This window comes from Xyrauchen texanus, chromosome 27, assembly GCF_025860055.1.
Source record: "Xyrauchen texanus isolate HMW12.3.18 chromosome 27, RBS_HiC_50CHRs, whole genome shotgun sequence".
Taxonomy (NCBI): Eukaryota; Metazoa; Chordata; class Actinopteri; order Cypriniformes; family Catostomidae; genus Xyrauchen; species Xyrauchen texanus.
The window spans coordinates 34598465-34624277 of NC_068302.1; the positions used below are offsets into that span (position 1 = coordinate 34598465).

The 25813-nt window shown below is 40.8% G+C and overlaps 1 protein-coding gene and 1 long non-coding RNA gene across 3 annotated transcripts in view; one reads left to right on the forward strand and one right to left on the reverse strand.

Annotated features, from left to right (window-relative positions):
- The window catches only part of LOC127621522 (netrin-G2-like), a 104677-nt gene that overhangs the window by 5630 nt on the left and 73234 nt on the right, over positions 1-25813 (reverse strand). For both annotated transcript variants that reach the window (XM_052095172.1, XM_052095173.1), the window contains exons 6-7: positions 5245-5412; positions 273-407 (exon numbers count right to left, since the gene is read on the reverse strand). In XM_052095172.1, coding sequence (XP_051951132.1) covers positions 273-407; positions 5245-5412 — 303 coding nt within the window. The remainder of the gene's footprint in view (positions 1-272; positions 408-5244; positions 5413-25813) is intronic.
- LOC127621523 (uncharacterized) lies at positions 9323-12571 on the forward strand. Its single transcript, XR_007967864.1, has 3 exons — positions 9323-9451; positions 10202-10257; positions 12017-12571. It is a non-coding gene; the product is annotated as an uncharacterized LOC127621523 (long non-coding RNA).

Sequence of the window (25813 nt, forward strand, 5' to 3'; positions counted from 1 at the left end):
ATGTCTAGATATTTGAATGTCCATATAAGGATGTCCTTTTAATCCAAAGCAGGGCTCAAATATATGTATGGTCCTAATGGCAGCTGTTATCATCAATACAACAACAGACCTTCAAGCAACAATCGTATTACTCATATCATATGTTTAAGTGTATTGACACCCACTTTATTTGCTGCACAAGTGCTGTCATCAATTACAGAATATGTCTTTAATGACTAAGCTTATTGTTATCCTTGGCTATGTGTAATAACAGTACATGAAATGTGACTTACGTGTGCAGCCTTGCTTCCAGTTGTATCCAGTGAGACAGTCCTCACACTTCTGCCCAGTGGTACCCTCTCGACACTGGCAGAAGCCTGTGTCATTACAACGGGCATGCAGGGACCCCAGCTGATTACAGTTACACTCTGTGTGTTGAAATATACATACATTATTAACCATTTGCAGATTATTTGTGTTAAAATAATGAGAAGGAAGCCTATGATCTCTCTTAAAAGGTTCATACCATGAATTGAATTTAAGGTGCAAAAATGGCTCGTTTTGTACTTCATTGTCCTACTGACATTTTATACTTTTAGATCTAAATACAAAGAGAACTAATAATAAAACTATCAGTAAAATGTGGGTCAAAGATTGTCCTGTAGCACCTATAGCTCTGCATATCCTTCTAAGGATCCAACACTAGAGACAAACAGCAGGATTATTTATTTTTTCTTTTAAACAATGTCTCTGATCAATTCAGTCTGATTGAACTAAAAGTTTTGTGGGACATTTTGGCATGGATTGGTTTGTGAATCTATCACAATGGGATGCAGGCTTTGCAAAGAGACTGTTATTGAAGGATGGGATAATTAGAAACTACATCAGACTCAATTTGTGACTTAAGGTGTTTATTTCTAAGAAATTGTTTAATTTCTTTTCAATTCCATTTGTCAGAGAGGAGGAAAACGGTCAATAAAATAAAAACACAACTAACAGTATAAGTGGACCTCTGTTGGGAAAAACAATTATGATATGAACATTTCTCATAAAGCAATGTCTTAAAGTTACAATGTTTTGCCTAAAGGAAAGATAGCAAAGATTGCAGACTCATCTTTATGTCTTGGCATGATAATCATTCAGTTTTATGTTTATGAGTTCTATTTACTTTTATTTTTTTATTAATTCCTGGCCAATGAGCAACGGTTGTTCATCGACCACAGCTGTGTTAGCTCTGTGTATTCACAGTGGTGTTATTTGTCTCTGTGGGCACCTGTCAGTCACTGCACACATGATTTATGTCTGTATTTTTCCAGTAGAGGTCACTGTACCATAATCAAATTATTGCTGACAGATTGCTTGGGCAGCTTGCTACAGTTTTAATCAGAAAAAGGGGGGACATTTTTTATTATACTGCTTGATAACACACAAAAGCAGACAGAATTGTGTTTGTTTTTCAAATCATCTCTTCATTCCACTTTAATATGTCACATCTAAAATGTTGAAAAGGTAAGTTAAAAATAAGATTGTTTAGTTTCCTAGACCTTCAGCAGAATTAAGAGGAGAGTATGAAAGATGTAAGATGTATGTGAGAGAAGTCTACATGATATTGGTGTATTTTAATGTGCTTTTATTTACTTGGTAAATAGATTTGACCAAACAAGTCCACCTCAGTAGGGGAGACTGGGGCAATTGTAAAATTTTTATGTTTTCTCACATAAAAATTTTCTCATGTTTAGTATGCATTAAATTCACAAGTTTAATGCATACTATTGGTATATGAAAAATATATATTTGTAACAGTAGCATTAATAGACTTGGAATGAGAAAGACTAATATTGAATTTAATTCAAGAAGTCAGAGTGTTATAACTGCCACCATTATAGGGTTGGAGTAACACTTGACTGTAAAAAATGATAGTAACCCACTGTATTACACATCAAAGTAATAATATAATTGCTTTAATAATTATTAATGTTACTGAATAGTTTTCACCTATCTCCTCCTTGCCATGTTCCTTCGGTATATTCACGTACCCTAAAATCGACCCCATCCTGCTGAATTACTGACAAAAGCCATCCCACATCAGATATTTTTGCATATTTTTAAATGCCTTTACTAGCGTGTTGAGTGCACAACCTCCACAACACAGGTTCTGGTCCTATGGAATCCAGAAAGTAATAGCGTTCATGTAAACAATGACGAGTGTGTTTTGGAGGTTGCATTTTTGCTCTAAAATTACGTTTATACTCTACTGACGGTTAAGTTAAAGGTTGGATTTTGAGTTAGGGGATAGAGTTAATAAAATATTTAAAACTAAAAATGCAACATGCTTTTGGCGCCACCCTGTGGACATTTCACCTGAAAAATTGAGCTTACATGTGCCCATATGTTCGAAAACACTTCTAGCTTTGGCCACTGGAGGGCAGTGGTTTGAATTTTGGTAAGCACAGACCGATTTCAGCTAGAGCTAGGTGATTAAACGATATAGATATTTATAATAAAAAAAAAAATCTATATCAATGATAAACTTTTGAGTAGATTTAGGTATTGAGCCTATGTTCTAAATAGATGATCGGATAAGGGGCCGGTTTCATAAACATAGCCATTAACTTAAGACTGCATCTAACAATTAGTTTGACTAGCTGAAGACGCCATAGAAAGCCTGTTGCATAAAACAAGCTCACAGTTGTCTTTAGTAAGATCGTCTAATTTGCATTCCATTATGGGAAAAATAAGACACTGAACAGCTTAAAAAAAATGGCCGACAGTGGACGCTCAATACATTTTTTATTCGCTGAGATTATTTGCTTATTAGAGGACTACAGTGCTTCAAAATGTATTTTAATGAACACATTTAGTGATTTTACACAAATAACTAAAAACACAACATTTTGTTACCATTTTTGAAGTCAAAGTCTTCAACCAAGTCTCAACTCAAGCCCCTTTCAGCCCCCACTGGCTCAGCTGACAATGACGATGGCAAAATGGAATGTAAACAAAGGTTAGCCTGAGGTGGGTCTTTAATTAGACTGATCTAAGTTTTTATGCAACTGCCTGAAAAAATTAAGACCAACATTTTAGACGACTAACTAGTAAGACTAGTCTAAAACAGTTTTATGCAACCGGCCCCAGGTGTTGCTAAAAATGCAAACCGTTTAGCGAAGTTATACAAACAACTACTGAACTGAATCACAGTATTTAAATCAGCCGGTTAGGAAATATGAGCTGGCTAGCGGCTACATAGCCCTGCTGTCATTTCCACCGATTAGCCACAACTTTAAAACCACCTGCTTAATATTGTGTAGGTCTCCCTCGTGCCGCCAAAACAGCACCTATCCATATCTCAGAATAGCATTTTAAGATATTATTCTTCTCACCACAATTGTACAGAGTGGTAATCTGAGTTACTATAGACTTTGTCAGTTCAAACCAGTCTGGCCATTCTCTGTTGACCTCTCTCATCAACAAGGTGTTTCCGTCCAAAGAACTGCTGCTCATTGGGTGTTTTTTTGTTTTTGGCACCATTCTGAGTAAATTCTAGAGACTGTTGTGTGTGAAACTCCCAGTAGATCAGCAGTTACAGAAATACTCAAACCAGCCAGTCTGGCACCAACAATCATGACATGATCCAAATCACTGAGATCAAATTTTTTCCTCATTCTTATGGTTGATGTGAACATTAACTGAATTTCCTGACCTGTATCTGCATGATTTTATGCACTGTAATGCTGCCACATGATTGACTGATGCTCTGTACAATTGTGGTGAAAAGAACATCATCTCAGAATGTTATTCTGAGATACGAGTTGGCGCAGTTTTGGCGGCACCAGGGGGGCCTACACAATATTGGGCAGGTGGTTTTCATGTTGTGGCTTGTAAACCAGTTATGAGGCTAGGTTGCCGGTACGATATCGCTGTGTAACATTCAAGACAGCACTGACGACGCAATACATCGATTGAACACAACAGCGACTCCAACTTAGTTAACACCTTTTTTTCCTTGATCCATAGCACTGTCACGGTTTGGCATGTTTATTGGCAGCTGGCAATCCAGCTTATCTTCTTAGCTTCTTTTTGGAGAAACCTTAGCTACTTTCATAGAAGAAAGTTGCCAATACTGCCTCGCGAGCACGTGGTCTTGCTTTCCTGCCCGGACTCGGAGGCACACCTCTCTCTGCGTCTACTCTATTCAGTGAGACAGACAGAGAGAGAGGTGAGCAGGCGAGAAGGCGGAGCAGCACAATCAGTTGACCGCACAGCAGCTGACATAGACGCGAATGAGCTGCACATGTGCAAACAGCGTTGTCAAGCACCAATCACAAATCTGTATTGTTTGCTCCCCTTTAGTTTTACATTTGAAGAGTTTAATTTGACCGTTTATTTTTATTCTTTTCATGCACTTAATCACAGGAGATTCTAGACGGTTGTTCATTCCTGTTTCTGAACTCTCTGAATTTAGACACTTACTTAGACAACTCTGTACATTGTACTTTATTCAAACACGCAACAAACTTTACATTTTTCTACATTTGTATATAGTAAATTAATAGGGTATTACAGTAAGCACAAGGAAGCAAACATGTAAAGGGCGGACACTATGCAAAATGCAAATGAGACGTGGTGACATCACAAATATGTTAATTCGCGTATGACGTCATCTAGCGACATTTAGCGACTTTTCAAGCAGGCTTTAGCTAGTTTCAATTGAAACTAGCTGGCAACACTGATTACCACCACATCACAGCCTAAATTAGACCTTGTTCATTGGCTGATAGTGACAGTGTTTGTTATTCATGGTAACTTTTAACAAACAACCAATGAATAAAGTACAAATGTTAAAGTTCAAAGGCATCAACATTTTTCACAACCGAAGAAAATACTGGATCCATTTTTTACATCAAAATTACTTTTTTTGTAGAAAATTTCATAAAATGAAAATGAACACTTTTTCTTAGGCAAAGAGAACTTTACTGCACATGTGCTAAATAAATGTCATCACTGTAGCTTGTTTGTGATTGATGTTACAATTGTCCCCTTCTGTAGTTGCCCTCTGTCTCCACTAATATGGACTTCTATAGGTCAGAAATTGTCACATACATGGCAGATGGCAGCAGACCAAATGTGTGACCATATGAGGAAAGAATGAGTTTGATTTCTCAATCTTTCCAAATATATAATTTGGCCAGAAAGGACTGAGCAGCGTGGTGTGAATACATTAAGGGAACAGTGAAAATGGTTGGCGTGGAGTGACATATGACTGACCTATGCAAACATTTTCATCGTCCAGCTCGGCAGTAGCATTCCGGAAGTATCCAAGACGACAGTGCTGACAGTTCTGCCCTCTAGTGTTGTGTTTGCAGCTCACACAAGTCACAATGTTGATGAAATCAATGTAACTGCAGCGATTTGAGTGACCGTTGCACTCGCAGTCTAATGGAGAGAGAGTAGAGAGGTGTTAGTCTGTGGATCAGGGGGTGGGATTCTCATGAATGGAAGGGACATGATGTTTAGATTTTAAGGAGATTATAAACTAGAACTTGACCTATTCAAATAACCTTTTGACATTTGCAGTGTACTGCATGAGATTGACAGTTCATTATTGTAAAAGAAAGTTACAAAAAATGAGGCTTCAAATTATTTGGACACTTTCAGGTTGTAAAACATTAGCAGAACATAGTTAATATGATGAACCTGTGGTTACTCTGCTAGGCCACCTATGTGTATGTATGTATGTATGTATATATATTTACTGTATATATATATATATATATATATATATATATATATATATATATATATATATATATATATATATACATTTATTATATATATTTTTTAGTATGTCAAAACGTGTCTCCTAAAGTCTACTACGTCTACTATTTTTTGGCTATTTCCCACAATCCCTTGCTCGAGGGAAGAGTAGTTTGACTGTTCGTTTCAGAACTACATTTGTCAATGTGAAAAACTAAAAACATGGCACTGAGACCGACGACAATTCATTCGTTCTTAAATGTTTTGACAACTTAAAGTTAAGTAAGTTTAATGGTTAAATGCTGTGAAAAGAGCATTCATTCCCACTGTAGGATGAAGACCTGATCGGCTCATTAAATTGCGAACTATAAACTGCTCCATTTACGTTAAGTGAGAGTAAAGGGTTTGAGATATTAATAATTAATACCATCATGTGTGCTTTTATGTCCATCCACTGTATTTGTATTGCTGTAACTGTATTACATATTGTGGATGCTCTTTATTTCTTTAAAACATTTAAGAAAAAGTGTCAGCACCATATAGATTAAAAGAATAATTACAAAAAGGAAATCAAATTAACACAATTGTCTGTTCTCATTCTATGTATTGTCTCACTGAAATAGTGGAGGTCAGGTTTCCATTCAAGGGACCGTTGTAATGATGTAAACAGTAATGTGATGCTGCCAAAGAAAATAAATAAATAAATAATTTGATCCAACAAAGTGTCATGCAAATGTTCTGTCTTTCTGACTACATATAATATTCAAGAGTAATTCTTTACAATAATGTTCCATTCATTAACATTAGTTAATGCATTAGGTGTCATGAACTAACAATGAACAATACATTTCTTTTTCACATAAATTATTAATCTTTGTTAATGACTCTTAATAAAAAATACAATTGTTCATTGTTAGTTCATATTAGTTCACCGTGCATTAATGTTAACATGAACCAATTTTGATTTAAAAAAATGTATTACTATATGTTGAAATTCACATTAACCACGGTTAATAAATGCTGTAGAATTATTTTTCATTGTTAGTTCATGTTCACTAATGTCGTTAAATAATGCTGAACGAATGTAACCTTATTGTAAAGTGTAACCCATTCAAGTTAAGTATATAATCCTAGATTTTGCTTTTGTTCATGATGAAAATGATTTGTTATCTGTATTATATTTAATCTGCAACATATTATGCACATCACACTGGTCAGAGATAACGGTAGGAAAAGAGAAAAGTTTGGTTTGCATTGGCCACACATTACTACAAGTATGTCCCAATACTTGCACACTTTTTTGCTACACACTCAAAAGTATACACTTTTCCATTACAAAAAGGTGAGTTTAGATGCAGCAATTATATTGTCATGTGACAAATAAAACCGTTAGACTCGCATGACTGTGTTTGAAGTTTATTAAAATATCAGATATTTTGAAATTTTATGAAAGGCACATTTTGTTGAGGTCAAATGAAGTAACCCTAAGAAAACTTCTTGTTAAAAAAATAAAAATAAATTACACATTACATTACATTAAATTTAATGTTTCATTTGAACACATTAAACTTGAAATTAATGATCAACTTGTGTATACTCATGATGTTAGGGTAAAAGAAGAGTATTTTAATACATTATAATTGATGGTTACACCACTTGACATTTTTTTTAGAAAATGCTATCACTGTTTTTAAAAAAATCAATGAAACCAACATGACATAAATATTATATTTCTATTATTATTATTTTTTATTTTTACATGTGTTATAAACTAGATTCACCATTTTTATCATCTCAGACAAACTTATTTGCAAATTACCAACTTCTGAGTGAGCAACCTGCTAGATAGAAATGTTTCTAATTACATTAAATTAAATTAAAGCTATAAACACAAATGTTTTATTGATGTAGTGAACAAATGTTATGTATTATATCAAACAACTGTTATCTGTACTGTATATGCAGTAGAAGCTTTTCATTAACAAAATATTCTGGCTCGACCCACATTCCCCAAAACTAAACAATGAAATCTCTGAACAATTTAAAGCGCCCATATTATGCTCATTTACAGGTTGATAATTTTATTTTGAGGGACTACTAGAATAGGTTTACATGCTGTACATTGCTGCAGCACCTCTTTTCACCCTCTGTCTGAAACGTTCTGTTTTAGCTGCTGTCTCTACAACCTACAGCCAATGAGCCAATGAAATAGCGAAGTCATGGAAGAAATGGCTGGACTGCAAACCATGTGTTTCAGACAGTTCAGGAGCAGTATTTTGGACTTTGTGCTTTGTAACTTTGCAGACCGTTTACATGCACAAACAGCTACACTGTAAAAACTAAAGGTGCCTCAAATATCCTGTCGGATACTCAAGGAACTTTAAAATGTAATTTAGGTGCCTCAAAGCTCTTTCTCCTATAGTAGGGTTACTGGTTGAACCATTGACTGTCTTTGCGGTTCTTGCAGGAACTTGTGGGATCCTTTAAGCACTTTGTATTCAGTTCTGAGGTTCTGGAGGCTCCTTTTCATTACCATGAGACGTCGAGGTGCTTTGGGGGAAGTTAGAGGTACTCATATTCTATGAAAGGGTTCTTGAAAGACCTGTAACATATACGTGGTTCCTGGAAGATCTCTTTTGTAAAAGCCAGCATCTGGAGGAACCCACAAGTTCTGTGAGGCCACATTAAGATGTACAGCCATTCAGATGTACAGTTTATTTGCCTATTGTTGTTATCATTATTACTGTTGTTCATAATTATTAATGAACACACACAGACAGACAGAGAGAGAGAGAGAGAGAGAGAGAGAGAGAGAGAGAGAGAGAGAGATTTTGAGATTGTTTACCAGTTAGCCAGAAGACAAGGTTGAGATCAGATCACACATTTTTGTACATTTTTGTTACATTTTTATTGAACAGATTATGGGTAATGCTTTGTGTTCAGGTTTGACTGTACTCATGTAAAACATTACACTTCAAATGCCTAAACATAAAAAGACAAAAAAGCAATAGACATTTTACAACCAAGCAGATTTATAGGCTACTATAGCCTACAGACCTTGCCTAGTGGTACAGCATGTCCACAAAATATGTCACTAATTTAAATAGAATTTTTTTTTCTATTATTTAAAAAATTTCATATTGAAATAAACAGTGCATTATTAAAAGTGAAATTTTGTTTAGTAGGCTACCATGAAATGAAATATAGATTTTACATTTATTTAATAGTAATAATAATAATAATAATAATAATATGCATTTGACCACAAACAGTACAAATGTGACCCTCAAACGAACAGCTGTAGGCTATATTAAATTGAGTATTTTGTAATTCTGAATTAAATAGCTTTCAGGACTGGCTATTGCTTAAACTGGTCAACAATTAATACAGTGATTTATCTTTATGTTGTTATTGCCATGATGAAACCTATTACAGAATATATATCAGAATATATATAGCCTATATATATCAGAATATATATTTTTAAAGTGTAGTATTATTATAATTATTAATCGGAAGAAAAATACGAAGAAGAAGAAGAATACGAAGAAGAAGAAGAAGAAGAAGAATACGAAGAAGAAGAAGAATACGAAGAATACGAAGAAGAAGAAGAAGAAGAAGAAGAAGAAGAAGAAGAGCTCTCGTGCGTTCTGCTCCCGCGCAACGCAAGAAGCGGTGATTTTAAAAAAAACGGCTTCATATGACTTCCCCATTAAAGGTGAGTAAAGTCGCCAAAATTTTTATGCAAAATATATACTATGTGTACACACATTGACACACTAACACGCTTAATTGTATGGCTGTTTAAAAATGTACGTTTTAAACTTTTTAACCGCTTATAGCAAAGAACGTATATTGACCATACACATTGACAGTAAGTTAGGCCTATAGCAGAATAGGACTAACTGTTTTAGCTGCTGATGCTAACGAAATGTAGCCTAAACGAAATTACTTTGTGGGTCGAAATGAGCACTGTTAAATCACAAACAATGATTTTAGTTTTGTTGTTAACTTTTAGACAATGTAACGTTAGCGCTCTCTTTTTTTATTTAACTAACGTTATTTGTTGTCATTGGCATTTGTGTTAATTCGTTGTTTACACAAACATACACAAATTGGGTTTACATGTTTTAAGGGGACATTCCATGGCCTTACGAAAATTAGCCAAGGATTTATTATAGTAAAAGTGTAGTAAACATTGTTTTCTGTCGGATTGATTAGTATTTGTTTAAACACAGTTGTACTACAAATAGGCCTAACGTTACCATGGTAAAACTATGGTTAGTGTAGCAAAACGATGGTTCATTTGTGGTTACTATGGTATAATAACCATGTTTTTGTTTTATTTGTAGTAAAACCATGGTTAATTTTCGTTAGGGTAGACATAATGATTTTTATACTGTACAAACTGTATACTATTATTTAATATTTACCCTAACCCTTTCCTTTGATCTTTTTCTGTCCTCAGAACATCCAGTATACTTTATTCCTCTGAAATACAGGTTTCACTGAGCTGCAACAAATGTAAGTGTATTTCTGGACTTCAAAATAACTGAAATGGTGCTTGTCAATCAGGTCTTATTCATTAAAACACTAGCAGAAAAATATTTTTTAAATCAGTTTATGAATTAGGGGTCCAAGCACCGAAAGAACAAGTCATTCTGAGCAAACATTAGTTTAATTAAAAAAGAAATTCAGATGTTCAGGAAGCTAACAGCAAATTCTAAACTGTTCTGAATCTTTTGAGCCTAATATCATATTCATGGACTTTGCTATAAAAACCACATAAGATACATTTCAATTGAATCACTGATCGCCCACACGGGCCATTGATGCTTGGACCCCAATGATTGCCGTTTGTGGCTATATTTTTTCTTCATTTATTCTAATCAACATATTAGAATCATTTCTAAAGGATCATGTGCCACTGAAGACTGCAGTAATGATGCTGCAAATTCAGCTTTGACATCACAGGAATAATATATACTTTTAAATATATTGAAGATACAATATGTAAGATTTTTGAAATGAAAACAACATATAATATTGACGTGCACAGTAAGATATATTTGCCTGCAGTTGGGACCACTTACAATACCGCAAAATACTGACAAAGAAGAGTTGTGGCTTAAGAGACCTTCTGACTATGTACACCATGGCACTTCAATCACATGCTGAAAGAATGCTGCATGTCAAAGGTGAATATCTGCTTATTGCTTGTTATTCGCAATATCACGTGGACTAATGCGAATGGTAGTTTATATTAGTAAACTACCATTTTTCCTAGATCATCTCAGTGGCAAAGAAGTGTCCTAATTAATGTGAATTCACCCTATTTGTTTTGTTGGTTGTGTTTTGTGTTTGCGAGAGCACTCAGCATAATCATCTATTCAACCAGTAATTCTTATCAACCAGTAATCTATTGTCAGTAACATTTCTGCTTGTTCAAACTGTGCAACCTACTATATATGATAAAGGTGTATTCTATAACTATATTGTTACATATTTGTATATGTAGTTGTTAAAATACTTAGTTGTAATAATTCTAACCAAAGGTTATTGGAGAATCACATTTCTAATTCGAGCACCGTGGCAGAGTAACATCAGTAACTCTCATCAAAACTGAAAATGTTCATCAGTGGTAACACTATATTTAAGCAGTGTCCGTTGTGTACATGTGTTTTATGTATTTCACCGATAGTAATAGCAGTAAATTATGCATAATTACAAGTAACTAACCCTCAACCAAACCCTAGTCCTACTCTAACCCTATAGTAAGTACATGCAGATGCTTAATAGTACTGCTAGTACTTAATCTATTTAAATTACACTGTAGCAATGATACCTTTAAATCAAAGTGGTAACCAAAATGTTTTATAGTGCTATTAAACACATTAGTTGTGTCTCACATATATTGTAGGACTAATGGTCATTGCAGGAATCCTTCTCGTTGCAAACCTGTTACTTGATGATCCTGCTGGACTGTACATGATAAACAAGGTCAGTTTTTATTTATACATGCAAATGTTTTGGGCCATTGACAATTGAAATAATCAGCTTAAAGTTTTGCCAGTATTATGCCAGTTATTGCTAGTGATTTTGTGCATTTAACTACTCCACAACCATAAAAGGACATTGGATATTATGTATATTTTTAACTCTGTGACCAGTTGCATTTGATGTTCCTAATTTTTAAGACACTTTGAATAAATGTTTGTGGAAAATTAATTAATGTAAATGTTTTGTAATAAAAATTTATCTTATCCCTTTTTTCAACCAACAGCCTCCACAGAACCTCACACCAACAATGGTGATTACAGGAGACCCATTTGGTGAAAGCAGCATTGCGGTTTTTCTTGATGGCGAAGAACTGCTTGCTGATGAACCTGATGACATAACAATGGGTGTAGGCCTTACTATGAGTGCCTACTTTCTGTTCAACATTAAGTACAGGAAACCAACTAAAAGTACACTGACTTTTCTGCAGTATCTGTTGGGCATTCAGAAGGAGAGCATCAAGCTACCTACAGTTGTGTTGAGGCTTATCAATTTCTTAAAATGTCCTGTGTGAATATTCCCAGAGTGAAAATGTTACCATTGACTGCATTGTAAATTGAATTGTAGTCAATTTGAATTTTAGGCTACTGTTTTTGAGGAACCTGAAATATATTCGAAAGTTTTAAGATATTTGAGTCATATTTATATTTTACAGTTTTGTCAAGATTTAAACTCTTAATGTATCACAATATTAACATTATACATGTGCTTCCATGAATTAGATGTTGATACATTTATTTATTGACTATAAGGTGATTATTTATTGAACTTTTTATTTGTATGGATGTTATTGTTGTTTATCAATAAACAATGTTTGTTTTGTATTTGGTTTCAGTTTTTCATTGTGTTTATAAAATAATAATACATGTAAATAAATAAATAAATTTTATTTATTAGTAAAAGAAAGGGAGGGGAGGGTGGGGACAAGAAATAGAATTCAAATTGGGAAATGGTGCCTTGAAGCACCAGAGGTGGTTCCTGATCATTCTTAATAAAAGGGTTCCTCAAGAAGCCTTTAAGGTTCCTCAGAGAACCGCCCCTTTTGAAAGGGTGCCTAGAGGATCTACAGACGGTTCCGCCGGTGTGGCAAAGTGAAGAACCCCAAAAGGTTCCTCCAGGCACCTTTTCTTTTTACAGTGTACATTACACACTAAAGGAAAGGTAAAATCCCAAAAAGCATAATAGGGCCTTTTAAAAAAACATTTGCTTTCACACAACCCCATGGATTAAATGTGAGTTTTTGTGACTGTTTTTTTTTATTGTTTATTCATAATGAAGTAGTTTAGACATCTCCAAACAGAATGATCAAACAATTGTTGGTCATAGTCATTAACCTGAGTTATTAAATCCACCTTTAAGGTTTAATTAACATTGTTTTAAATGGAAAGTTGCCAACCAGTGCTTATAAACATTACTAATGAGCTGCAGTTAAAAGTTTCCATCTCAGAAGCCTTTCATTCAATACTGTTTGGACACTTGGGGCTTTGAATTATTGATATTATATTTTAAAGATGCTGCCAATGTGGATGCCTGCTGTGTCACAGTCAGCTATATGATGGGACAGGGGGGCAAGAACAGCTAATTAAATATAAATGCTCTATTAATCCCCAGATTGGTGAAGGAATGGAGCAATGTTTCACAAATCATCCTGCATCTTCAGCAGACAGCTGTCTAACACTTGACGGCTGAAAATGCAAAGTGCTGTAGCTGGTTTCTATAAAGAGAACATCTTTTGATTATACAGCCTGGGGGGATCCTTCTGTTTTCTAGCAAACACAGTACATCATGAGCGGCTTACCTTATGAGACAAACCAAAAAACAAAACATGCAAGCACAAAGAAAGGAGGAAGACAAGAAAGGATGAAATGGGAGAAAAATGAATAACATTTAGGCAGCAATTTTTCCACAGTTTCCATATTAGTGTCGGCACATATTCTTGAAAACAGAAATCAAAAGAGAATTATCCTTTGATAAGCATAGCCTAGAGGAGTCCTAATGCAGAAATACATCATTCACATAAAATGTCAATGAAATCCTGCATAACAAAAAAATGCATTTGTCTTGGTTTTGTCTTCATGCTATCATGACATAAAGTATCACCTTACCTTGAAATTGGATGTATGCTATCCTTGACAACTGCGTTTTTGGTCCCCCATGGATCAAAATCTTTGCAACAACTTTGGAATGAAAGCAAGGGTTGTTAAGCTTGATTTGCTTTGTTGGATAGTAGTTGGATATCCAGAATTAATACAACTGCACTGTTGCTACAAAGGACCAAACAATGCTGAAAAGAACATCTTAAACCAGATAGGTTGTCATCTTAGCTGGTTTTGTCTGGTCTTGCTTGCCTTCAGCTGGTTTAGTTGGTTGGCCAGCTTAAACCGGCCCAAGATGGTTTGTTGGTCATAGCTGGTCTCCTAGTCTGACCAGTGGACAAGTGCCCAAAACTCCTCTAAAACCAGCAAACCAGATCACCCTAACCAGGCTGGGAGATCAAGTAAGATCAGAAAACCTGCTGAAAATGCATCTTAAACCCAGCATAAAGGGATAGTTCACCCAAAAATGACAGTTCTCTCATCATTTACTCCCATATACATCCCAGATTAATATTTCAGCTCTCTCTCTTCATCTGTTTCTCACCCACACCTATCATATAACTTCTGAAGATATGGATTTAAGCACTGGAGTCTTATGGAGCCTTACTTTTATGCTGTACATTTTGGATCTTCAAAATGTTGGTACCCATTCACTTGCATTGTGAGGAACTACAGAGCTGAAATATTCTTCTAAAAATCTTCTAAAAAGAAAGTCATACATATCTGGGATGGCATGAGGGTGAGTAAATGAAGAAAATGTTTACATTTTTTGGTGAACTATCTCTTAAGCTGATTTGCTGGTCTTACCTAGTTTTCGGTTGCTCTAGCTGGTCCCCCAAAATGTCACAAGTGCCCAAAAAACCATCTAAACCAATCTGGCTGGAAGAATAGCAAAACTTTTTTTCAGCAGAGATGTGAAACCAGAGACACTGAAAGGATGCTACTGTTTTTTTAATAACTGATACTGTAATCAAAACCCAGACTTGGAGAAACTATGGTTTAGAGTTTCTAACTATGGATCTAATAGCAGCTAAACCAATCAATACTCAAAGCTAAATCTACTTCACAAACAAATACCCCATCTCATCTAGAGCATCATTACTGCAAGGTATGCAGTCAAATGCAATTTCAGGTCGTTTCATTTAAAAAGGTAAACATCAGGTCAGATGAGTGGAATATCTGTATGCCACAAAGTTTGTCATTCTACAGTCACTCATCTAGTCAAGCTACTGACAATATACACACTCAACACTGCAAAAATATCATTTTCTTAATCAGTATATTGTTTCCCAATATAAAAGTCTTGTTTCCCAATATAAAAATCTAACCATCCTTAAAACAGGTATTTTTCTTCTCAGGTAAATGCATCTTATTTAAGAATGTTTAAATAATTTTATTTGTAAACAAGACATAAATGTATTTTATTTTATTTATTTGATTTTTTTTGCAGTGTAAATAAAATTACTTTATACCTTTTTGCTCATATTCTTTCTTTTCATAATCTTTTTCCTGCTTTTTTTCTTTCTCTTTGTTTTCCTCTTTGGCTTCTCTGCTTCCTCCCATTTTCCCACCTTTGTTGTTGTTCTTAATGTCCCCAGATACTGTACACCAGAGAAATTAAGAGCATTTAGAGAATGACACATAACTTGGCATTGCTTTACAGTTCCTTTTATTCATTGTTTATATCTGTAAACCTGGCAACAATGTCTGAAAACAATGCAAAGATAGCTCTGTGCCGACATACATTTTTTTTATTTAAAAAATTCTCATGGAATTTAACAGTTTTAAATCTTACTATTTCTAAGGAAATGTTTAAAGGGTTAGTTTACCCAAAAATTATAATTCTGTCATCATTTATGCACAATCACATTGTTTTAGGCAGAATGCTAATCTTAGTCATAATTTTAACTGCACTTTAACATCACCTTTTTCCATACAGTAAAAGTGAATGGTGACTGAGACTGAACATTGTTCCACAGAAGAAAGTCAACATGAGGTTATGTAAATGATGACAGAATTATAATTTTGGGTGAACTATTCCTTTACATAACCACAAACATTTGATTACAAGTTAATCAGAGTGCATATTTTCAATTAATGCCAAATATAGACTTTTACTTACCAATGTTTATTTATCGTTGAATCATTAATTAATAATTATTATAGATATTAATTTTGCAAAAACGCTAAGTTCAAAATGTTTTACAGATCTTATCTTTAACTATTCTGCAGGCACCAAAAGAGTTAAAAAATGTATTTTGTGCGAAATGCAACCCAACAGATTGCACTTAAAAAAATGACCTGTACAGAGAAAACACTTTTCAGAGACTATAGAACTCAAAATTGTAATGGTATACCTGGGGCTTCGACAACTTTATCTTTGTTCTCCAGGTTTGTTGATGTTTTCTCCTCCTTGGTTTCAGTAAGAGGAATTTCACTCTTCTCTCCCACTTCAGACGGAGGTTTACTGTCAATCTTAACATCAGGTTTAGGTTGAGGAGCAGCCTCAGGTACTGGAGCAAAGATTTGAGGAGTTGGAACAGCTGCCTCGGGAGCAGGCACTGGGTAACTTTTTGGAAGAGTTAAATCTTCCAAGGAGGTAGGTGGGACTACATTAGCGGCAACAGTTTCTGCACCTGTCGTGACAACTTCAGCACCATCAAGTGGACTATCAGCTACTGGTTTAATTTCATCCGATGCATCGGTATCTTGGGTAACTCCTTCAGATGCGGGAGCAACTCCATCAGTTGCTGGGGCAATGGAAATTGTTTCTAGAGCAACCATAACTGTTGCTGGAGCATCCGTATCAGGAAATGGAGCAACAGCATCGGCGTCAGTTGCTGAAGTAACAAATGTGGTTGCTGGGGCAACAGCATCGTTTGTTAGTGCATCAGGGGCAGGAGTTTCACCATTAGAAAAAGGAGGTACAGGAACATCGGTTGCAAAGGTAGCAGGATTAGTTGTTGCATCAGTAGCAACACCATTACCATCGTATTGAGGTACATCGGTTGCTTGAACAACCGCATCAGTATTTGGAGGAAGTGCGTCAAGACTTGGAGCAACTGCCATCAACTCTGAATCAGTTGAGGTGACAACTGCACTCGTAACCATGTTTACTGCATTATTTTTTATAACCATTGCACTTGTTTCCAATGGAGCTGTAATGAAATTGCAGGAGAAGATGCTGAAGGTGTTGTTTCAAAAGTTTCCATGTTTGCAGAAGGGGTTGCTAGGGTGACTATATTAAGTGTTGAAGATGGCTCATCAGTCGGTGATCTAGTAACTTTGGGAAGAACAGGCAGTGAATTGCTTGCAACAGGAATTGTTGGGATTGTTGCAACAACCGAAGTATAAAAGCTAGTTGTCGTCGTGACAGTGTCTGTTGCTGCGGTGGCCGCATTGGGTATCACATCTGGTGCTGCGGAAACTGTAATTGTGTACAGACCATAAAGAGTCAGATATCTAAAATGTTCTGTTAAAACCAGTAAAGATGCCCAAGGCCTGGCATTGTTGCCCTTTGGGCTTACATACTGTATATAATGGATGTTATTGCGAGAGATTCAACCTTTTGCCATTTCCAGTTCAGCAGAAATGGGATACACATGGCCTGATAGAATCACCCCCCACTGCTGCCCCTTTCATCCCCTCAAGGACAAGACTCGCTAGATTTCCTGTTATGGTTTCAGGTATCTATCTCCCTCTCCATAAGTTCAATAAATTGTCCTCCTTTTTGGTCTCTCTTACCATGACCTGGTCTCTTTTCTCTTATGAAATATTTAGCAGCTGTTCATTCAATCTCTATTCAAAAATAGATCTAAATGAATTGTGCTCTGGCCTTCAGCTGAGCCTTTACCGCCATGCATGCTTGATAGTGATTGTGTTTCAGAATAACAGAGTATTTAATGATTAATCACCCAGGCAACTGGTCGTTTCAGAGGCTGGGATTGGCATTTAATAGTTAAAGCCCCTGTACTGTACAAACATCAGGTGTGAGAGGCAGAAATGGAGGGATAGGTGAAGAAGTGAATTATTGTTTTAGATTACACAAACAAGGTGGAAATATGCCCTTTCATCGCAGTCAACAAAACTGAACACCTGCTGTTTTGCACATTCGATTGGAAAATCTACCTGCTTGGTAAGAGGATAGAAATTACTCTTGGGTATAATATTAAGCCATCGATAAATCCTTAAAGGAATTTTCCGCTAAGTTAAAGTAACATCAATATTTGTCAAAATTAATATTTTGGGTAATAAATATTATGCCACAAATGCTGTCGATTGAGTTAAACTTATATTGAACTCTGAATATTTCTTTAAAAAAGTGTTTAATTAACTTAACTCAATAAATAAATTAGCAGGTCACACATAGCTCACATCCAACACATTGCATCAATATATTAAACTGTTCATCTCAAGCACAACTGTTAAAACTCACACCCTGTCTACACCGGACACAAGAGTCGTAACACGTCAAAAGCAATAGAAACCATTATAATCAATGATGCTGTCTACCATGAAAACGTCCATTGCATTGCATCCTGATGCACCGACAGTAAACAGATGTCCTGTTCCATTTTATGCTGCACGCGCTAGTACTTCTACTGCCAACAACACACATAAACGTTTAGAAAGTTAATTTCAACATGCCCGGTAGACAGCCTCAAGCTTTTGCATTGCGTCATTGGACGCACCTGGTGTAAACAGGGAGTCGGCACCATAAACTATCAAACAATCATGACATTTGAAATATTCATGAATGGAACTTTTTACTTAGTGTTTTGCATCAGGTCCAAGTGTTTTTAACTGCCCCATTTTTCAGTAACAGCTCCGCACACACATCCAGTTTCCAGTACATACTGCACTGAAATGCACATCTAAATGGCCAAGACATCCATCCAGCATATGTTTACATAAACCGTTTGGTTACGTATGTAACCTCCGTTCCCCGAGGGAGGGAACGACACGTTGTGTCGGAGAAGCGACACTAGGGGTCTCTCTTGAGCGCCGATATCCACCTCTGATCTATGAAAAAAGGCCAATGAGAGTTGGCAGCCAGTATTTGCATGTCCCGCCCCCGGACATACGGGTATTTAAGCGGCGCAAATACAGGAGTTCATTCAGGATTTTTCTGAGGAGCCGGAAATGGTCCGGCCACAACAGTGGCTCGGTTCAGCGACATGGCGGAGGAAAGACACAACGTGTCGTTCCCTCCCTCGGGGAACGGAGGTTACATACGTACCAAACGTTCCCCTTCTGTCGCTCTCTCCACGTTGTGTTGGAGAAGTGACACTAGGGGACCCATTCCAATCTTGCCATGCGCTGAACCGTGTACGTGAACCGCCGATAAAGAGGCGGGCAGGGATTTCATCCAGTGCCGCGCATCGTCTGTACCTGGCTGCATGTACCCTTCCCCAATGCCCCATAAGAACATCGGAATCCTTCTAGTTACCCTGGGAGGGGAACAAGGCGATGTTTGCCAACATGGGAACGGGCCAGCCTGGCTGGGCCTCTTTTCTCTCTATGTTTCTCGCATAGAGCAATCACGGCCGGGGCCCTTACACGCATATAGGGAAGGGGGTCTTTCCCAGACCCTGCGGAGACCACACCTGCCCTTTTTCTTGGGGAGGAAAAGTGGTAGACACGTCACACGGCCGTCTTAGGGCTCGTGTGGAAAGTATGGTGCGGTGGTAGATCCAGCCTCGAAAGGGGGAGTTGCTACAGCACGGCGACCGGGCAGCTGTAACTGCCTAAGGGAGACACGGGGGTCCGCTCGTAAGGGGACAGAACCATGGAATTACACACAGGGGGAGTCCGCGCAGGAGGCCTTACCTGTGGAGCACCTATACCAGTACAGGGTAGCCATCAGGGTACCCGCAGTGGCTTGGGTCGGCGAGTTCCTCCGCTGAACCGCGGACCCGGAGGGCTGGGGAGGAATCGACCAGGGGCCCGACTCGGAGTGGGGCGCCCTGGGAAGAAGGCGCACTACTTTACCTTGACGTCAGGAAAAGGGCGCTGGGTGCAAGCGATCCACCCGGCCGGTCGGTCTACGTGTTACCGAGTTCTACGGGCTCGGACCTGAGAAAACACGAGACGCAACCGACTCAACGCGGAGGTTGTAAAACCTCGCGAAGGTGTTGGGTGTTGCCCAACCCTTGGCTCTACAGATGTCTGCTAGGGAGGTGCCCTTGGCCAGTGCCCACGAGGACGCAACACCCCTTGTTGAGTGAGCTCGGACCCGCAAGGGTAGGGGCTCGGCCTGGGTGTGATAAGCCAGTGTGATGGCGTCGACAACCCAGTGGGCGAGCCTCTGTTTGGAGACGGCATTCCCTTTCTGCCGTCCCCCAAAGCAGACAAAGAGCTGCTCAGAGCGTCTGGTGCTCTGTGTGTGGTCCAGGTAAATGCGCAGGGCGCGCACTGGACATAGCAACGAAAGGGCTGGGTCTGCCTCCTCCCGGGGCAGCGCTTGCAGGTTCACTACCTGATCTCGGAAGGGTGTGGTAGGAACCTTGGGCACATAGCCCAGTCGCGGTCTTAGGATCACAGACGTATCTGCCGGACCGAACTCCAGGCAAGTGTTGCTGACAGAGAACGCTTGCAGGTTTCCGACCCTCTTGATAGAGGCGAGCGCGATCAGCAGAGCTGTCTTGAGAGAGAGGGCCCTGAGTCCAATTGATTCAAGCGGCTCGAAGGGAGGTCTCTGGAGTTCTGCCAAGACTACCGAGAGATCCCAGGAGGGAACTAGGCCTGGCCGGGAGGGATTCAACCTCCGGGCGCCTCTCAGGAACCTGAGGATCAGGTCTTGCTTACCCAAAGACTTGCCGTCTACAGGATCGTGGTGGGCGGCAATGGCGGCAACATACACCTTGAGGGTGGACGGGGACAGCCTCCTGTCCAGCCTCTCCTGTAGGAACAGGAGCACTGACTTGATCGCGCATCTCTGCGGGTCTTCAGTTCGGGAAGAACACCAATCTGCAAACAAGCGCCACTTTAGGGCGTAAAGGTGCCTGGTAGAGGGGGCTCTGGCTTGGTTGATTGTATTCACAACGGTCGCCGGTAAGCCGGCTAGCTCTTCCGCATCCCGTCCAGGGACCAGACGTGGAGGTTCCAGAGGTCTGGGCGCGGGTGCCAGAGCGTGCCCCGTCCCTGAGAGAGGAGGTCCTTTCTCAGGGGAATTTGCCAGGGAGGAGCTGTCGCGAGAAGTCTGAGTTCCGAGAACCAAGTCCGAGTGGGCCAGTAGGGGGCCACTGACGTGACTTGCTCCTCGTCCTCCCTGACCTTGCACAGCACCGGTGCAAGAAGGCTCACTGGGGGAAATGCAAACTTGCGCAGCCCCGAGGGCCAGCTGTGTGCCAGCGCGTCTGTCCCGAGGGGAGCCTCTGTTAGGGCGTACCAGAGCGGGCAGTGGGAGGTTTCCTGGGAGGCAAACAGGTCTACCTGGGCCTTGCCAAACCGTTCCCAAATCAGCTGGACCGACTGGGGGTGAAGCCTCCACTCCCCGCCGGGCAGGCGTTGTCGTGGTAGCGCGTCCACTACGACGTTGAGCTTGCCGGGGATGTGAGTGGCACGCAGCGACTTGAGCCCTTGCTGGCTCCATAGGAGGAGACGGCGGGCGAGTTGTGACATGTGGCGGGAGCGTACGCCGCCTTGGTGATTTATGTACGCCACCACCGTGGTGCTGTTCGATCTCACGAGGACATGTTTGTCCTGAACTAACGGGAGGAACTTCCTGAGAGCAAGAAGGACGGTCAGCAACTCCAGGCAATTGATGTGCCAACGCAGCGGGGCCCCTTTCCAATGGCCGCTGCTGCGTGCCTGCTGTACACGGCACCCCACCCGGACCGGGAGGCGTCGGTTGTGACCAGAACGCGTCGGGACACCTGCTGCAGGGGCACTCCTGCCCGTAAAAAGCAGAGGTCTGTCCAGGGTCGGAGTGTTTTGAGACAGGCGGGGGTGATCCTTACCCGATGTGTGCCGTGATGCCATGCTTGTCTCAGGACTCGAGTCTGGAGCCAGTGCTGGAGTGGTCTCATATGCATCAACCCCAGCGGCGCGACCGCCGCGGAGGACGCCATATGCCCCAGGAGCCTCTGGAAAAGTTTTAGAGGGACTACTGTGCCTGGCTTGAAGGAAGCGAGGCAGTCCAGCACCGACTGAGCACGCTCGTTCATGAGACGTGCTGTCATTGAGACTGAGTCTAACTCCAACCCGAGAAAAGAGATGCTCTGAACCGGAGTGAGCTTGCTCTTTTCCCAGTTGACCTGAAGCCCCAAACGGCTGAGGTGCCGGAGCACCTGGTCTCTGCGGATGCCGGCTACTCGTAGCGGGGCAAGGGCCGCCTCTGCGACCTTCGTGAAGAAGCGAAGGGACAGAGACAGGCCGAAGGGGAGGACTTTGTACTGAAACGCCTGGCCGTCGAACGCGAACCGTAAGAAGGGCCGGTGTCGTGGCAGAATTGAGACGTGGAAGTACGCGTCCTTCAGGTCTACCGCTGTGAACCAATCTAGATGCTGAACACCAGCCAGAATATTTCTCTGCGTGAGCATTTTGAACGGGAGTTTTAACAAGGCCCGATTGAAAACTCGCAGGTCTAGGATTGGTCGTAAGCCGCCGCCTTTCTTGGGTACAATGAAGTAAGGGCTGTAGAAACCCTTCCTCATTTTGGTTGGAGGGACGGGCTCTACCGCGCCCTTGGCTAAGAGGGTCGCGATTTCCGTGCGCAGGGAACTGGCATGCTTGCCGTGTACTGCGGAAAAGCGGACGCCCCTGAAGGGGGGCGGGAGCTGGGCAAACTGAATTGCGTAACCGAGTCGAATGGTCCGGTGCAGCCAGCGTGATGCATTGGGAAGTGAAAGCCACGCTTCCCAGCTCTGCGCTAGGGGCACCAAAGGGACGAGTATTTTGGACGTACCCGGCGGGGCCTCGCAGTGGGGCGGAACAGGTAGTGCAGTGTCGGGCGGCTTTGTTGCGGCCTGAGGCTGAGGTGCTGAGAACAGACTCAAAGCACTTACTTTGCTCCGCGGACCCAGCAGGGGGCGGGTTCGTGACTGAGGAGGAGGTCTGATGCTGGCGTCCTCTGGACTCGTCTGAACCGGCCGGCCAGGTCCACCCCCGTGCATGTTTCTGATTGCTTTGGCCTGGTGGACTTGCAGGAGGGCCATCGCATGCAGGGCGGAGGCAGCGCGTCCAGCCGCACTGTAGGCCTTCGCGTTGAGCGAGGATGTTGTCCTACAGGGCTTGGATGGGAGTACGGGGCGGCCACGCCAGGAGGTAGGGCTACCGGGGCATAGATGGTACGCAACTGCCCTATCGACCTGGGGAATCGCCCCGTATCCGTGGCGCTCTCCGCCATTGAGGGTGGTGAGAGTGGAGCAGGTGGCACCTAGACGAGCGGAGAGCGGGTCTCTCCACGTAGACGTCAGCTCGTCATGCACCTCCGGGAAAAACGGGACCGGGGGGATGCGTGGCCGCGAACGGCGCGCTGCCCCCAGGAACCAGTCATCCAACCGTGAAGGCTGTGGGGAGGATGGAGGGTTCCAATCCAACCCCACGCTCAAGGCGGCCCGGGAAAGCATGTCAGACATCTGAGCGTCGGCCTCAGCCTGATCCTGCTGGCCCGAAGGCAGCAGTCCAGGGGAGTCCACGGCATCAGACATCACACTCTCCGATGCAGTGGCGAGCTCATCTGCTTCGGGCTCGGGAGGATAGACAGCCAGGCCGTGAGGCGAGCCGCTATCGCCGCGAGCGTGGACGGGGACCAGCGAGCGTGCCGGGGAATGGGAGGTTCGCGGGGGGCTACCCGGCGAAACTGCACCCGCTGCCGCCCCCAAATCACCCCCAGCGCCAACCGCATCGTCCTCAATCCCGTGGGAAGAAGGAGCAATGCGGGGTGCAGCTGGGGTGGCTTGCTCTCTGTTGAAAGCAAGCCACGACCACAACGTGGTCATGGTCATGTTCTCGCAGTGAGAACATGAGCCATCCACAAACGCCGCCTCGGTGTGATCGCGGCCCAAACACACGAGACAGCGCCTGTGGCCGTCTGAAACGGAGAGCACTCTACCGCATCCAGGAACAACACAGGGGCGGAAGGGCATCTTGAAAAAGACGCGTCCTGAAAAGGACGTTCAACGCCGCTGTGTTTTGCTCTTTTAGAGAAATTCACTCTTTTAAGGGAAATAACTCTTTTAATACACAGTATGTGTGTGTGTCTGCGCTGTCGAAGCGCTCAGGGGCAACAATGCACGCCGTGCAAAGTAGGAGAAAGCCGCTGTTGTGCGCCGTCAAATCCAACAGCATGCAGATCGTCAGAGGAACAGGAACGTAATAGTGGTGTGTAAACTCGCAGCAAACTGCAGACAGACCATCGGCTCCGAAGAAATTTTCTGAATGAACTCCCGTATTTGCGCCGCTTAAATACCCGTATGTCCGGGGGCGGGACATGCAAATACTGGCTGCCAACACACATTGGCCTTTTTTCATAGATCAGAGGTGGATTTCGGCGCTCAAGAGAGACCCCTAGTGTCGCTTCTCCGACACAACGTGGAGAGAGCGACAGAAGGGGACCAACAATTACAAATAGCGCAGATGGATGAAATAATGCATCCATGATGCTCAAACAGCAAGAGGCAGCAGCTGAATGACAGAATGGATTCTCCTCTTTAGAGATGTAATATGACACTGCATCTTTTAAAAGCAGCCAGAGATATGTATCAAGCAAAGATGTCGGTCTGTGCATGTTTAATTATATAAAAAAAAGAAAACATTTAAATAGATGGGTCCCCTTTGGTGTTCAGGAAAAGTTAGGCCAGTTACTATCAGTTTGAACTGAAGCACCAGTGGGTGGGGCCAAAGGTGTAATGATTCTAAGTAGGCGTTGTAGGCATTTTTGTGCTGTAGAGGCAGTAATGAATTAATGAGTCCCCAAATGACGAAGGGAAGTCGTGAAAGTTTTTTTGCAGCTTGGTTTCAATAAATTATTTTATTGCATTGGGGATTAAGTTTTGAGTTTTGAAATGTAGAGTATGTTTTTATAGTAGAAAAATCTCTTATATGTCAAAATATCAAGGATAATTTGATTCCTTATGACATGAACTCTTTAAGAAATAATATAATGTCCGCATCTTAAACTTGTTTTATGTCCATTATATAAGACAACAGCAGATATTCTTTTGAGAAATTCTATAATTATTTAGGTCTGTTGTGTTAAAGCCATTTAATCATCAGCAAGCCTGTCATCCTCCTTGTAATCAAGGGAGATCTGGAGAACTTAATGTGCATGTGCAACGAGCATTCAATGATAGCCTGAAGGGCATGTTTGCCTTTACCCCTTAGTCAAAATCTTTGATCATATGCATGTCAAGCTGACATGGTCCTCTGAAGTTATCTGTCTTTTTGTGTCCTCATTAAAGCTTTAAAGTTTAAATCCCCAGAAAAGTGTCTTTAAAGGTGCACTCAGTAACTTTTTGCTTGTGTGATTTAAGGCTGTGATGTGACACCTAGTAGCGTGGATGCAGCATCATTCAAAATCAATAGTTTCAGTCATAGATGTAGAAATCCACTATTCACAGTCATCCATGATCATTTAATCCAAGAGTGAATGTGTCCAATAACAGGCTGGTTACTGAGATTAACGAGTAGTATTTGACTGGTCATGTGGCCTCAACATGGCAGCCCCCATGAGGGGATCCTCTCCATGTAGAATAAAGCTACTTTTATAAAGTTGATAACGACTGATATGACTGGATTCTTCTTTTATGTGAGTGCTCATGATTTTATATATATACAGTATATTTAACAATTACAATTGGGGGCCTGGGTAGCTCAGCGAGTAAAGGTGTGAGTTCGAATCCAGGGTGTACTGAGTGACCCAGCCAGGTCTCCTAAGCAACCAAATTGGCCCAGTTGCTAGGGAGGGTAGAGTCACATGGGGT